The sequence below is a fragment of the Neoarius graeffei genome, chromosome 25 (genome assembly GCF_027579695.1).
Source record: "Neoarius graeffei isolate fNeoGra1 chromosome 25, fNeoGra1.pri, whole genome shotgun sequence".
In the NCBI taxonomy this organism is placed as follows: Eukaryota; Metazoa; Chordata; class Actinopteri; order Siluriformes; family Ariidae; genus Neoarius; species Neoarius graeffei.
The window spans coordinates 50,115,095-50,132,232 of NC_083593.1; the positions used below are offsets into that span (position 1 = coordinate 50,115,095).

The following is a 17,138-nucleotide window of genomic DNA, read 5'->3' on the forward strand; positions in this document are numbered from 1 at the left end:
AGGAAAGGAAACGCAGGACCAAACTAATAAATATGGGCGGTCAGCGAGCACCTCGGTGTGATCAGCTGTTCGTTTAGCGACAGAATGATGGAACTGTCAGTGCACGCTCAAAGGTAAACCTGCGCATGCGCAACACACACACGGACTTCCTCTGTCTGCTTGACAGCGGGAAGCGAGCGATTTCATGCACATTATTTCCCCAGGAATCCCCTCAAATTAAATAACTTCCTTGCCACAGAATGGCCTGATATATTTTTTTTAGATATTACAGAAATAAATGTCACAATGACCAAATTTCATAGGGAACTAAATTTCACTGATTTTATGAAATCGAAAGGCCGTCTACTTTTAATATTCTAATAACACACAGATTTTTAAACACTTTTATTTAACAAAGAATATAGTGGTGTTTTCTGTAAGGAGATGTTTATTTCACATTTGTGGAAGGAGTCTGCAGTGTCTCATCTCATCTCATCTCATTATCTCTAGCCGCTTTATCCTGTTCTACAGGGTCACAGGCGAGCTGGAGCCTATCCCAGCTGACTACGGGCGAAAGGCGGGGTACACCCTGGACAAGTCGCCAGGTCATCACAGGGCCGACACATAGACACAGACAACCATTCACACTCACATTCACACCTACGCTCAATTTAGAGTCACCAGTTAACCTAACCTGCATGTCTTTGGACTGTGGGGGAAACCGGAGCACCCGGAGGAAACCCACGCGGACACGGGGAGAACATGCAAACTCCGCACAGAAAGGCCCTCGCCGGCCACAGGGCTCGAACCCGGACCTTCTTGCTATGAGGCGACAGTGCTAACCACTACACCACCGTGCCGCCCACATAATGAAATGTTTTATTTAAAATTATAAAGTGAAGTAAAATGAAATTAGATGAATAATCCTAATAAATGTTTTCAGTATTGGGCAAAAAAAAGGTGATCATCATTTTTAGTCCTGCTCATTCATGCAATTATTGAATCAGACAATGATGTGGCAGCAGCGGAAGACATAAAAGCAGAGAGATGGAGAGCTGGATAGATAGAAACCTTTATTTAAACTTAAATTTAAAAAAACCAACAGGGTAGTCCAGTCAGCAGCTATACACCTCTGCTATCAAAAGGAGCCCGGTTACACATATACAAGAGAGCAAGAGGTTTTTCAGAGACGCAAAATGATTGACACATGATGGTGCGCAAAACAAAAAACATCCAGTGAGCAGCACACAGCAAATTTCCCAGTGTTGAATTAACACTTTCAGAGTTCATTTGTGTCCAACTGAACACATATAAACACAGTAGGGTGTTAAATCAACACTCTGGGTGTTAATTCAACACTAGGGGTTTTGCTGTGCAGTTCTGCAGGAGGAAACATCTTGTTGATGAGAAAGGACAAAGGAATTTCCAGGCCTGACTGGTTTCAAGGCAAACACGCTTTACAAATAAGTACTCTTTACACCCGAGGTGAGCAGAAAAGCATCTCGGAACGCACAGCATGTCAAACCTTGAGGTGGATGAGCTACAATTGCGCACGACTACATCAGGTTCGACCTCCAGTCCGTCAAGAACAGGAATCTGGAGCTGCGTTGGGCACAGGATCACCAAAACTTGAAGTGAAACTGCGTGGATGTGCATGATTTTTATGCATTGAACTGTTGCCACATGATTCAATTAAGCGTGCGTACTGTAAGGGAAAGTGGTACCATCTTTTGTTTTTATTTCTGTTTTTGATAACATGGACAGAACAGTGAGCTGACCAGCACAGCGGGCTACGACGCCATCCTCCAGCACCTCAATGATGGCAAGAGGACGTGCAAAGAGATCGAAGACTTCATGAAAGCCAGGTGAGGAATAAAAATGGACATGTAGACATTCAGTACGCTATATAGTGTGCTTCTATGGCGCAAGAAGAATTATAAACATTTTCAACATGACACACAGTACATGACAGGGTCAAAGTTCAGTCGTTTATTATTAGCTCATCCGGCCGACAGATGATTTTATGCCATCATGTGTTGTCCGACGGGCGTCGTCCACATTTCACAAAAATCGCTTCTTCTTTCTCAATTCTTTGCTGATTTTTATTCTTTTTGGTAGGAAGGTCGGTCTGCCTGGGGTGCATATACTGTAGCTTCTACCCAAATTTGCATAATTGCAATTAATACTGAAGATATGGAGTAATTAATCAAACCCCAGTGAGCAGTTTCCACACAAATCGCTTCTTCTGCCTCAATTCTTCACCAATTTTGATCCTTTTTGGCATGAAGGTAGGGGTATCTAGGGTGCATAGAACTTCTACCCAGATTTGCTTAATTACAATTATTAGTGAAGTTATGGACTAATTACGCCTTAATGAGTGAGCAGTTCAACAAAATTCGCTCCTTCTCGGTCAATTCCTCGCCATTTTGGATTCTTTCTGGCAAACAGGTCGGTATTCCTAGGATGGATATCGCTTGTACATACACTACCATTCAAAAGTTTAGGGTCACCCAGACAATTTTGTGTTTTCCATGAAAAGTCACACTTTTATTTACCACCATAAGTTGTAAAATGAATCGAAAATATAGTCAAGACGTTTTTCTGGCCATTTTGAGCATTTAATCGACCCCACAAATGTGATGCTCCAGAAACTCAATCTGCTCAAAGGAAGGTCAGTTTTATAGCTTCTCTAAAGAGCTCAACTGTTTTCAGCTGTGCTAACATGATTGTACAAGGGTTTTCTAATCATCCATTAGCCTTCTGAGGCAATGAGCAAACACATTGTACCATTAGAACACTGGAGTGAGAGTTGCTGGAAATGGGCCTCTATACACCTATGGAGATATTGCACCAAAAACCAGACATTTGCAGCTAGAATAGTCATTTACCACATTAGCAATGTATTTCTGATTAGTTTAAAGTGATCGTCATTGAAAAGAACAGTGCTTTTCTTTCAAAAATAAGGACATTTCAAAGTGACCCCAAACTTTTGAACGGTAGTGTAGCTTGCAACATTTATTGCGCAAGGTGGCCCACTTTAGATCGTTCCTTCTGGACTAGACGGGGCCGGCGTGAGCGACGCCGTCACTGACGGTCTCGTTTTATATCCAGTGTGGTGTAGTGTAGTTGTATAGAGTATGGAGAAAGGAACTGTAAATGACTCTCTATCAGACATTGAGTGAACTACTTAGGGTGTAAAAGGCCATTATTTAACGTCATGTACACAGGACATTGAATAAAATGAACTAAAATCTTCCATTATCTCATTCATCTCTTACTTTCTATAGCTCACCACCACTGTTATAGATGAGGCTTAGTTTGTTGTTGGAGTATCAAAGATTTAATGCGTTACTATGCTGCTATAAATACCAGTTGGATGTTCTGTGGTCTCATGGTCATGCCATCTTCTGTTCTTTACTGAATCGCTCGTTCAGTTTGAGCTCAGGACATCCTGTTTCACATTTCAGCCAGGCAAACAGTTCAAAAATATTTTTGTCCTTTTTTTTTAATCACAGACACGGCTGCCATTAACTACTTCTGCAAACCAAACTGTAATGGATGTCACGCACAGACATGTTTATCAGATGAACTGTAAATTATGCAAACCCAAATCAGAAAAAGTTGGGACGGTATGTTGGAATTGAAATTAAAATGATGGTTTGTAAATAATGTTTGACCTGTATTTCACTCAAAACAATACAACAGCACATTGGTTGATCTTTTACTTCATGAGTTTGATTGTTTTTTTCAAAATGAACACATTTTGATTCTTGCAACATATATTTCAGAAAAAAGTTGCGACAGTAAAGTATTTAACACTTTATAATGTTGCCATTCCTTCTCACAACACTTAAAAGATGTTTATGGACTGACGACACCAAGTGATGAAGTGTTTCAGGTGTTATTTCGTCCCATTCTTCTTGCAAACGGGTCATAAGCCAGTATCTCACTGGGCTGCGACAGCTTGCGAACGTCATTCGCGAGAGAGTTTCAAAAGTGTCTTGAAACATTCGCGGGGCTTCTCAGTTTCCTCGCATGAGTCGCAAAGTGTCGCTCCTTCGTCACTGAAATTTTGAACATGTTCAAAACATTCGTGCGACAAAATTTCTCTCAAAATAGCCGCAAATGCGTCGCTGGTGTCGCAAAGCCGTCGTGAACCCTTCTCAAGTCAGTTTCCGTGAGACAGGAAGTGCGAGTGTATGGGTAGTATCTCACTGGGCTGCGACAGCCTGCGACTAGTTGGAGACGCGACAATTGCGATAAAATACAGTGGTGCTTGAAAGTTTGTGAACCCTTTAGAATTTTCTATATTTCTGAATAAATATGACTTAAAACATCATCAGATTTCCACACAAGTCCTAAAAGTAGATAAAGAGAACCCAGTTAAACAAATGAGACAAAAATATTATACTTGGTCATTTATCTACTGAGGAAAATAATCCAATATTACATATCTCTGAGTGGCAAAAGTATGTGAACCTCTCGGATTAGCAGTTAATTTGAAGATGAAATTAGAGTCAGGTGTTTTCAATCAATTGGGATGGCAATCAGGTGTGATTGGGCACCCTGTTTTATTTAAAGAACAGGGATCGATCAAAGTCTGATCTTCGCAACACATGTTTGTGGAAGTGTATCATGGCACGAACAAAGGAGGTTTCTGAGGACCTCAGAAAAAGCGTTGTTGATGCTCATCAGGCTGGAAAAGGTTACAAAACCATCTGTAAAGAGTTTGGACTCCACCAACCCACAGTCAGACAGATTGTGTACAAATGGAGGAAATTCAAGACCATTGTTACCCTCCCCAGGAGTGGTCGACCAACAAAGATCACTCCAAGAGTAAGGCGTGTAATAGTCGGCGAGGTCACAAAGGACCCCAGGGTAACTTCTAAGCAACTGAAGGCCTCTCTCACATTGGCTAATGTTAATGTTCATGAGTCCACCATCAGGAGAACACTGAACAACAGTGGTCTGCATGGCAGAGTTGCAAGGAGAAAGCCACTGCTCTCCAAAAAGAACATTGCTGCTTGTCTGCAGTTTGCTAAAGATCATGTGGACAAGCCAGAAGGCTATAGGAAAAATGCTCTGTGGATGGATGAGACCAAAATAGAATTTTGGTTTAAATGAGAAGCGTTATGTTTGCAGAAAGGAAAACACTGCATTCCAGCATAAGAACCTTATCCCATCTGTGAAACATGGTGGTGGTAGTATCATGGTTTGGGCCTGTTTTGCTGCATCTGGGCCAGGACGGCTTGCCATCATTGATGGAACAATGAATTCTGAATTATACCAGTGAATTCTAAAGGAAAATGTCAGGACATCTGTCCATGAACTGAATCTCAAGAGAAGGTGGGTCATGCAGCAAGACAACGACCCTAAGCACACAAGTCGTTCTACCAAAGAATGGTTAAAGAAGAATAAAGTTAATGTTTTGGAATGGCCAAGTCAAAGTCCTGACCTTAATCCAATCCAAATGTTGTGGAAGGACCTGAAGCGAGCAGTTCATGTGACGAAACCCACCAACATCCCAGAGTTGAAGCTGTTCTGTACGGAGGAACGGGCTAAAATTCCTCCAAGCCGGTGTGCAGGACTGATCAACAGTTACCGCAAACGTTTAGTTGCAATTATTGCTGCACAAGGGGGTCACACCAGATACTGAAAGCAAAGGTTCACATACTTTTGCCACTCACAGATATGTAATATTGGGTCATTTTCCTCAATAAATAAATGACCAAGTATAATATTTTTGTCTCATTTGTTTAACTGGGTTCTCTTTATCTACTTTTCAGACTTGTGCTGAAAATCTGATGTTGTTTTAGGTCATATTTATGCAGAAATATAGAAAATTCTAAAGGGTCCACAAACTTTCAAGCACCACTGTATGCGAATATCAATTCAGTGCGATTCCAAGTGAAAATTGTCGCTAACTTGCATATTTTATTGCAATTGTTGTGTCTCCAACTAGTTGCAGGCTGTCGCAGCCCAGTGAGATACTACCCTTACGGTGTGCAACAATACAGGGTCCTCATTGTTATATTTTTCATTTCAAAATTCGTCACACATTCGATTCAATTTGACATTATTTTCTTTGAAACAAATGAAATTCAATGATTTAACCTGTCAGATCAGTTAGGGATGTTCTCTCACTCTCACTGTTTCTGATTAAGTATTCAGCAAAATTTAGAGCATAAGAAAGGTGCTATATAAATTAAACTTAATTTTATTATTCTGAGGAATAAAATGATGTCATCACTTCCCCTACCTACAAGGTATTTTAGAGTGTTTGTGCCCCTGAGATGAACTCTGTCCCATTCAGAAGGCAGTGTGTGTCCAGTATGGACACGCTTAAAGCTAGACGGCCTTTCGATCTCATAAAATCGGTGAAATTTAGTTCCCTCTGAAATTTGGTCACCGTGTTATATGTTTATTTCTGTAATCCTTACCTTGTACACTGTCCAGGTCTTCAGTCGTCGTCAGGTGACGGCTCTGCCTGCTCACGTTTTTTGCATTCGTTCAGTGCGGTTAACAAGAAGCGATGCCACCTGTTGCGATCTAATGCTAGTCTCGCACCATTCGAGATGTTGCAATTGTCACCCAAGAGGAGCCGGAGGTCTTGTTCTAAGATCTTCAACAGGGATAGTCTGGGACGCCCAACGCGTCGAGACCCATGAGTGAGCAACCAGTAGAGGAGACGTAACGGGAGCCTTTCACTTGGCATTCTAGTCACATGGCCGAAGTAGAGGAGACGTCGATGACTGATGATGGTTGCTAGCGTGGAGCACCCAGTTCTTCTCCTTATCTCGTGGTTTGAAACGTGGTCGTAAAATCGGACATTCAAAATCCTTCGTAAGCCCTTGTGATGGAATGCATCCAAACGTTGTAGTTGTTGTTGTTGTTGTTGTTGTTGTTTAAGAGCCCATGTTGCACAGCCATAGAGCAGTGTCGTGATTACTCGGCACCCGTAGATTGTAATTCTGGTGCTCAATGTGATCCCTCTATTCTTCCATATATTATTCAGAGCATTAAAGGTGCTAGAAGCTAGACCAAACCTGGTATTTCTGTAATATCTCACAAAATATCAGGCCATTCTGTGGCTGGGAAGTTATTTAATTTGAGGGGATTAAAGCAAATAATGTGCATGAAATTGCTCGCTTCGCGCAGTCAAGCAGACAGAGGAAGTCCGTGTGTGTGTTGCGCATGCGCAGGTTTACCTTTGACCGTGCACCGACCGTTCCATCATTCTGTCGCTAAACGAACAGCTGATCACGCCGAGGTGCTCGCTGACCGCCAATATTTATTAGTTTGGTCCCGTGTTTCCTTTCCTTCGTTTATAACATAACGTCTTTTCCTCTCGCTTTCTTTCTGTTACTGTAGTCGGTCTTTCACGTTTCATTCACACACTCACGTCCTCCATTTTTCTCTCCTGTTTCAAATTTGTATCCCACAATGCATTGCGTCAACGGGGAAAGCCCACCACGTCATGCATGATGTATTGGGATGTATCTTGTATTGGGTCATGGTGAAGCAGGAAAAAATAGCGGAGAATTTAGGGCCACGTGGAGATAAATTCATTAATTGTTCCATTTTAAAATTTAATAAAATTGGAAGTTTGTGATTCAAATTCAGTAGCTTTCAGTCCACTAAACAAAAATAATTGGGCATCAGGGAAAATTCTTTTTATGACCCGCATTTGAAAAATCTGAAAGGCAGTACAGCTTTAAAGTAGCACTATATATATCCTATAATTTTCACCCAACCAGAGCACAGATAATAAACATGGCAGACGAAACTAAACTAAACTAAACTCCTCTGTGGAATTGATTCGAATTGTGTTGCAACATAAGCAGATAGTTCACTTCTCCATCACTGGTATCTCCATCGTGTTCATCAGCCGTGGACTCATTTCCTCTTGCCTGTCATTTTTAAACCATGTAAAACCAAACAAATGCTCGATATTGCTTAGACTTACATAATCCTGGATTTATTTTCGACTCAGTCACATGGTCTAGATATCCCAAGTGACCACTGCTGGGAAGAAAGTGAAAGTAGCTGAGAGAGCTGCAGTGTTATTTTATATCTGTATGTCCAAAAATGCAGAACTAACCCATGTCGTGGTGTAAACTAAACCTAAAATGTAAAGTCCCAGCCAAATTTTGAAAAACAACTTCTTATTTGAAATCCTGAACGTTCGAAGATCTGATCAGCTGACTTAAAAGAATTTAACATGGTAACTTTAACCGCTGACAGCATTTTAACCTCCTGTGTTTGGTGTCCTTTTAGAGCTTCAATTGAGGAGAAGTATGCGAAGGAGCTGCTGGGTTTGTCCAAGAAGGTGTGCGGCCATAACGAAATGAAGTAAGAGACACGCAGCACTAACAGTGTTAGGACTCCAACACGACGGGTCGTGCTGTTATTGGAGGATGGGAAGCAGTGATTATTTTACCAGAGCAGCATGTTTTATTCGTCTTACAGCAGTTTGTGAGCTAGTACATGTTTTATTAATAAAAGAATGAGATGTTATATGTTCACGGAAGCATTACAGTCTCTTGGTTCCCTGGACGAAGATTAAAATGATAAGCATCGACTGTACAGACGATTATAATGACTCTAAATACATAAACACTATTTGAAGCACTATGGAACAACACAATCATTTTTAAACACCTTAAGTATTTCTCAAAGGTATCGGCAATTTAATCAGTGTTATTTTTATCAAAGATACAGTGGATATAAAAGATCTTCACACTCATTAAAATTACAGGGTTTTGTGATGTAAAAAATGAAACCAACATAAATCATGTCAAGTTTTTTTTCCACCTTTAATGCAGGTTTTTTTGGGTTTTTTTGCAAGGTTAGAAATATTTTTCTTGAAAATAATTTTCTTGATGAGGGATTTGGTTTTTTTTCTGAATACGTTTATTTCAGAAGTAGAATCAGAATCAAGTTTATTGCCAAGTATGTTCTTCACGTACAAGGAATTTGCTTTGGTGGTTGGTGCTTGAACATCTCATCTCATCTCATCTCATTATCTCTAGCTGCTTTATCCTGTTCTACAGGGTCGCAGGCAAGCTGGAGCCTATCCCAGCTGACTACGGGCGAAAGGCAGGGTACACCCTGGACAAGTCACCAGGTCATCACAGGGCTGACACGTAGACACAGACAACCATTCACACTCACATTCACACCTACGGTCAATTTAGAGTCACCAGTTAACCTAACCTGCATGTCTTTGGACTGTGGGGGAAACCGGAGAACCCGGAGGAAACCCACGCGAACACGGGGAGAACATGCAAACTCCGCACAGAAAGGCCCTCGCCGGCCCCGGGGCTCAAACCTGGACCTTCTTGCTGTGAGGCGACAGCGCTAACCACTACACCACCGTGCTGCCTGACATAAATATAATAAAAAATAAAAAGAAGCTAAATTACTAGCTAGAGACTGTGACTAAAGTCAGAGTACTTTGCGCTAGCTGTCCTTTGCTAATTGAAGGTCAAGGTGAAGGTCGTTTTGCTGAATAAAATAAAAAGAACTGATTGTAAAAAAAAGGGAAATTGACAGAGTTCTAAGTGATTGAAAAAAGGCCCGTTTTTCATGGATCATTCCTGTTCAGTGATCCAGATCAGCACCAAAAGTCATAGCAATGTAATTCATCCCAGAGGTAGTCTTCATGTGAAATATGGTGATGATTGGTTGAAAACTGAAGGAGAAATAGCATCCTAAAACACATTAGGAGAAGAAGAAGAGAGTAGAAAGATCCTGAATGAAAGTTACAATTTGCGCCAGCAGTGCAGGTGCAAATTAATAATTTGAAAAGTGGACATATTTAAGGAATATGTGCACGGGTTGTTTTGAAATAAAAGTTTGGATTTTCCTCATATATAATATTTTTTTTCAGTGTGAGATGGAGCGACTTCACCAGAAGGTGGATTTTTTTTAACCCCTTTTTACTAATCTTTACAAGGGGTGCCAATAATTATGGAGGGCACTGTGTATACAATCTACAGTACTGTACAAAAGTGTCAGACCTGCGCGCTTTGGACTCTCGCACGTGCGCTGTTAACGACACACACCTACTCATGAGTAAGGTGCAATCTGTGCACCTATATACAGTAAAGACTGTTTAAACGCATGCTCAGTGCGAAGTATTGCGTTCATTGTGACACTTTACTGAGCCTTGTTTCTGTGGTTGAGTTTCCTGGTTTTCTGAATTTTGATTCCTGTTCCTTGTTTCCATTTTTGTCTTTGCCTCTGATGGTCTGTTTGTGCCTCGCCCGACCCTGTGCTCATTCCTCGTTTATGATATTGCCTGCTGATTTGGATTTGTTCGTCTGTAATCTCTTATAATAAATACCTATTCTGCACTTACATCTGTCTCCTACCAGTCCCTGACAAAAAGTCTTAGGCACATGTAAAGAAATACTGGAGACCAAAAATGGCTTAAAAAATAATGAAATTAAGTGTTTCAGCATTAAAAAAATACTATAACAGTAATCAGTAAGCCATAATAAATGAAACAAAGTCAGTATTTGGTGTGAGATGACCCTTTGCTTTAAAAAAATAAAATTAAATCGTAGTCTCAGGTCCAGTGAGTGCAGTTTTATAAGAAAATGAGCTGTAGGTTTTACTGAGCATCTTACAGAACCAGCCAGGGTTCTTCTGGACACTTTGACTGTCACACTCGCTTTTTAATTTTGCCCCAAAACCCAGCAGCCTTCATTATGTTTTGTTTTGTTTTTTAAATTATTTATTTATTTTTAATCTGAAAAGTGCTCTCTTATGGAATATGCTGCTCAGATACAAACTTTTTTTTTTTTCCTGTAACATTTAATTTTGTGCTGGAAAACGAACGAACGTTTGGACTCTAAAATATTTTAGTAATGTTTCGACTCGATAATGCAGAAGTCATAAAATAGAACTCTATAACAAAGTTTGTATGAAAAAAAAATAGGGCTTCTAATACTTTTGCACAGTACTGTATATCTTCCTCTTTTTCTTTTTTCCTTCTAAACAATTTCTCTTTGAATTTTGTTTGCACCCATAGAACAGTTAAAAGTGGGGGAAATAAATCGCACATGATTTATCTTGGGGTTTTTTGGGGTTTTTTTTTTACATCACAAAAGAATATTTTAACAGGAGTGTGTGGAAGTTTTGAATTCGCTATGCTGTGTAACATAAAAGTTTAAAAAAAAAATTAATGACTTTTTTTTGTGAATTGTCCGCCACTGAGTTGTCACTTAGTGATGTTGATTTGGATCAAGTATATGGTGTCACAACAATTCAGATAGATTTCAGTTCCATGTGAGGATTTGTGACACAGCTAAACAGCGTTAAGTAATGATTTAAAAAGTATTTATTATGCCTGGAGTCTGATTGAGGTGATCTTCTGGAGGAGGAAATAAAAGGAAACGATGAAGGACATCTCCTGAGAATAGTTTCCGCGACAGCAAAAAAGCAATTACATGTAAATGGTTCCAAGTGGCTCCGCCCACAGTGGATAATTGGTTGTGAATTATGAAAGAGATTTCTGAAATGGAAAGAGTAACTTAATTATTAAGCTCTATATGTGGTGAGATGGTTTAAATGGAATACATACTCGTGGGATTAAGATAGTGGTGGGTTTTCGGACTCTGATCCCCCAAGGCTCGAATTTAATTTTTTCACTTTCAAATTTCACTTTCTTTGAGCTGTTTCTCTTTGCCCTAAGTATAAGATTGGTTGGCTGTATAAGGTCACTTTGAATGATGAAACACGGTTCATGTTTAGTTTCTATAACGTGGATATTATGGTGTTTATGTGCTGGTGGTTATAAGTTGTTTTTGTTGAAGCTTGTTTTATGTTGTAACAAGTAGCTATTTCCCATGAACCCAATTTCCTCTGAATGGTAACAGAGGAAGTCGTGTGTTGTGCATGTGCAGGTTTACCTTTGACCGTGCACTGACCTGACGGTTCCATCATTCTGTTGCTAAACGAACAGCTGATCACACCGAGGTGCTCGCTGAGCGCCGATATTTATTAGTTTGGTCCTGCGTTTCCTTTCCTTCGTACAGTTAGGCCCATATATATTTGGACACTGACACAAATTTTGTTTTTTTAACCTATTTACTGAAACATATTCAAGTTATAGTTATATAATGGACATGGACATAAAGTCCAGACTTTCAGCTTTCATTTGAGGGTATCCACATTAAAATTGGATCGTTATGTCATTCTCAATTAAGCAGATAAAAGGCCTGGAGTTGATTTGAGGTGTGGTGCTTGCATTTGGAAGATTTTGCTGTGAAGAAAACATGCGGTCAAAGGAGCTCTCCATGCAGGTGAAACAAGCCATCCTTAAGCTGCGAAAACAGAAAAAACTCATCCGAGAAATTGCTACAATATTAGGAGTGGCAAAATCTACAGTTTGGTACATCCTGAGAAAGAAAGAAAGCACTGGTGAACTCATCAATGCAAAAAGACCTGGACGCCCACAGAAGACAACAGTGGTGGATGATCGCAGAATAATTTCCATGGTGAAGAGAAACCCCTTCACAACAGCCAACCAAGTGAACAACACTCTCCAGGAGGTCGGCGTATCAATATCCAAATCTACCATAAAGAGAAGACTGCATGAAAGTAAATACAGAGGGTTCACTGCACAGTGCAAGCCACTCATAAGCCTTAAGAATAAAAAGGCTAGATTGGACTTTGCTAAAAAACATCTAAAAAAGCCAGCACAGTTCTGGAAGAACATTCTTTGGACAGATGAAACCAAGATCAACCTCTACCAGAATGATGGAAAGAAAAAAGTATGGCGAACGTGTGGTACAGCTCATGATCCAAAGCATACCACATCATCTGTAAAACACGGCGGAGGCAGTGTGATGGCTTGGGCATGCATGGCTGCCAGTGGCACTGGGTCACTAGTGTTTATTGATGATGTGACACAGGACAGAAGCAGCCGGATGAATTCTGAGGTATTCAGAGACATACTGTGTGCTCAAATCCAGCCAAACTGATTGGTCGGCGTTTCATAATACAGATGGGCAATGACCCAAAACATAAAGCCAAAGCAACCCAGGAGTTTATTAAAGCAAAGAAGTGGAATATTCTTGAATGGCCAAGTCAGTCACCTGATCTCAACCCAATTGAACATGCATTTCACTTGTTAAAGACTAAACTTCAGACAGAAAGGCCCACAAACAAACAGCAACTGAAAACCGCTGCAGTAAAGGCCTGGCAGAGCATTAAAAAGGAGGAAACACAGCGTCTGGTGATGTCCATGAGTTCAAGACTTCAGGCAGTCGTTGTCAACAAAGGGTTTTCAACCAAGTATTAGAAATGAACATTTTATTTACAATTATTTAATTTGTCCAATTACTTTTGAACCCCTGAAATGAAGGGATCGTGTTTAAAAAATGCTTTAGTTCCTCACATTTTTATGCAATCATTTTGTTCAACCCACTGAATTAAAGCTGAAAGTCTGAACTTCAACTGCATCTGAATTGTTTTGTTCAAAATTCATTGTGGTAATGTACAGAACCAAACATTTTTCTAATTTGTCTCTGTCCAAATATTTATGGACCTAACTGTATATAACATCTTTTCTTCTCGCTTTCTTTCCGTTACTGTGGTCGGTTTTTCACGTTTCATTCGCACACTCGCGTCCTCCATTTTCCTCTCCTGTTTCAAATTTGTATCCCACAATGCCTTGCGCGAATGGGGAAAGCCCACCACGTGATGCATGACATAGTATCTTGAACTGGCTCATGGTGAAGCAGGAAAACATAGTGGAGAATTTAGAACCATGTGGCTCTAAATTAATTAATTGTTCTTTTTTTTAAACTAATTAGATTAGATTAGATTAGATTAGATTAGATTAGATTAGATTAGATTAGATTAGATTAGATTAGATAAAACTTTATTGATCCCTTTGGGCGGGTTCCCTCAGGGAAATTAAGATTCCAGCAGCATCATTACAGATAAACAGAGAAAATAAATAGAGAAAACTTCTAGATAAATTAAAATAAATTATTTACATATACAAATATAAAATAATAAGATATGGGGAAGGAGGGGGGGAAAAAGGGGGGGCGGCGGCAGGAGAGATATTGCACTTTATATTGCACATTGTCCAGTATTGCTTATTGTTAGGCTAGGCTACTGCTCCTTCCCGTCCTCTGTCCTCCTGTTACCCCTCCTCCCTCCCAGAGAGGAGTTGTACAGTCTGATGGCGTGAGGGACAAAGGAGTTTTTAAGTCTATTCGTCCTGCACTTGGGAAGGAGCATTCTGTCACTGAACAGGCTCCTCTGGTTGCTGATGACGGTGTGCAGAGGGTGACTGGCATCATCCATGATGTTCAATAGTTTGTCCATAGATCTCTTCTCTGCCACCGTCACCAAAGAGTGCAGCTTCATGCCGACCACAGAGCCGGCCCGCCTGATCAGTTTGTCCAGCCTGGATGTGTCCTTCTTGGATGTGCTGCCCCCCCAGCACACCATGGTGTAAAACAGGACACTGGCAACCACAGACTGATAGAACATCCACAGGAGTTTCCTGCAGATGTTAAAGGACCGCAGCCTCCTAAGGAAGTATAGTCTGGTCTGTCCCTTCCTGTATAAGTGTTTGGTGTTACAAGTCCAGTCCAGCTTGCTGTCCAGCCACAGCCCGAGGTATTTGTAGGAATCCACAGCCTCCACCTCGACTCCCTCGATCAGAACTGGTCGTGACCTTGGTCTGGACCTCCCAAAGTCAATGACCAGCTCCTTGGTCTTCGAGGTGTTGAGCTGCAGATGGTTCCTGTTGCACCACACAGCAAAGTCCCTCACCAGGCTCCTATACTCCTCCTGTCTGTCGTCACTGATACACCCAACGATGGCTGTGTCATCTGCAAACTTCTGAATGTGACACAGCTCCGAGTTGTAGCAGAAGTCCGCGGTGTACTGGGTGAAGAGAAGAGGGGCCAGCACCATGCCCTGGGGTGCTCCAGTGCTGCTAATCACAGTGTCAGACGTGATATCCTTCAGCTTGACGTACTGCGGCCTGTCAGTGAGGTAGCTGGAGATCCAGGTGACCAGGCAGGGGTCCACTTGCATCCTGTTCAGTTTGTCCTGAAGCATAAGGGGCTGGATGTTGTTGAAGGCACTCGAGAAGTCCAAGAAGAGGATCGTCATTGTGCCATTTCCCTTATCCAGATGCGAGTGGGCTCGGTGTAGCAGGTAGAGGATGGCATCTTCCACACCGACACCTGCCCGGTACGCAAACTGCAGACAGTCCTGGGCATGTTGTACCTGGGGTCTGAGGAGGCTGAGGAAGCGCCGCTCCAATGTCTTCATCAGATGTGAAGTGAGTGCCACCGGTCGGAAGTCGTTCAGCTCGCTGGGCCGATTCTTTTTGGGAACTGGAACGATACATGATGTCTTCCAGAGGGTTGGCACTCTCCCCAGCTGCAGGCTGAGGTTGAAGATGCATTGGAGTGGTTCACCCAGTTCAGCAGCACAGGTCTTCAGTAGTCGGAGACACACCTTGTCCGGGCCTGCTGCTTTCCTGGGGTGAAGCTTCCTCAGTTGACCTCTGACCTGGTCTGCAGTGATGCATGGAGGAGTCTGTGTTGAGGTGGGGGAGGAGGGGGCTGCTGTGATGACTGGGGGGAGGTGTGTTGAGGGAAGAAGGAGAGATGGCTGCAGTGAGGGAGAGGGTGGGGGGGACGTGGGCTGGTTGAATTGATTGAAAAAGTCATTCAACTCATTCGCCTTCTCCACAGTCCCCTCAACGACTCTGGTCTTTGTATTGTGGCCTGTAATGGTTTTCACACCTTCCCAGACCTCCCTCATGCTGTTCTCCTTCAGTTTCTGCTCCACCTTTCTCCAGTAGCTGTCCTTAGCTTCCCTCACGCAGTGTTTTACCTCCTGCTGTGCTGCTTTCATTGCCTCCCTATCCCTGCTCCTGAAGGCGGCCTTCTTCCTGTTGAGGACAGCTTTGACTTCTTGTGTTACCCATGGCTTGTTATTAAGGTAACACCATACAGCCATAGCGGGGGAGACCACGTCTGCACAGAAGTTGAGGTAATCCGTCAGACAGTGTGTCAGCCCCTCTATGTCCTCACAGTGTGGGCTAAGCAGCACATCCCAGTCCGTGATGTCATAACAGTCCCTGAGGGCATCTTCCATTTCAGGGGACCACCTCCTGATGGAGCTAGTTGTTGCAGGCTGCCTTTGAACCAGGGGGGTGTACTTCGGCTGTAGAAGAACCAAGTTGTGGTCAGACTTCCTTAGTTGGGGAGGGGTGTGACTCTGTGTGCATCCCTCACATTAGCATACAGCAAGTCAATTGTCCTGTTGTTCCTTGTTGGACAGTCCACAACCTGGTAAAAAGCAGCCAAAGTAGAGTCCAAAGTAGTGTGATTAAAGTCCCCAGAAATTATCATAAATGCCTCAGGGTGCTGTGTCTGCAGCCTTGCTGTGACAGAGTGAATCCTCTCACATGCAGCAGCTGCGTCTGCCCTCGGAGGGATGTAAACACAGATGGTGATCACGTGACTGAACTCCCTCAGCAGATAATATGGCCACAGGCTAACGGCTAGCAGCTCCAAGTCCGGGCAACATAAAACTGTCTTTATGGAGATATGACTTGGGTTACACCAGCGGTTGTTAACATAAATGATGAGTCCCCCACCTTTGTTTTTCCCGCGTGTGTTAGTGTCTCTGTCGGCTCTCGCAGCAGTGAATCCCCGCGGGTCCACATTAGCATCCGGTATGAGGTGTGTTAGCCATGTCTCCGTAAAGATAAATAAGCTGCTCTCCCGGTAAATCCGCTGGTTGTTCAGTGCGGAAAGCTCGTCGAGTTTATTCGGCAGCAAGCTCACTCACATTCCCCATGATAACAGATGGAATGGATGGTTTGTAGCACCGCTGTTTGTCCGCTAGCCTAGCCTTTAGCTTAGCTCCAGCCTTGCAGCCCCTGGGTTTCCTCCTCAGCTCGGCTGGGATGGGGTATTGTATCCCAGTTCGTCCCATTGTTTTCAAGGCCAGCAGCAACTCTCTCGAATAAGAGAGAAAACTGGCTCCTGGTTGCGTGTTAAATATATCCATGTTATATAGAAAAACACACTATGTCTTCGTAAGAAGAGCAGAAAAGTAAAAAAAGGTGGAAAAAAAGAGGTTTAAAGAGCTAAAAACTACAGAGC

At 42.2% G+C, this 17,138-nt stretch overlaps 1 protein-coding gene across 2 annotated transcripts in view; it reads left to right on the forward strand.

Moving 5' to 3' along the window:
- The window catches only part of pstpip2 (proline-serine-threonine phosphatase interacting protein 2), a 75,703-nt gene that overhangs the window by 14,169 nt on the left and 44,396 nt on the right, over nt 1-17,138 (forward strand). The window contains exons 2-3 of one of the 2 annotated variants that reach the window (XM_060909031.1): nt 1,744-1,844; nt 8,257-8,331. In XM_060909031.1, coding sequence (XP_060765014.1) covers nt 1,744-1,844; nt 8,257-8,331 — 176 coding nt within the window. The remainder of the gene's footprint in view (nt 1-1,743; nt 1,845-8,256; nt 8,332-17,138) is intronic. The other variant, XM_060909032.1, reaches the window with a different exon arrangement.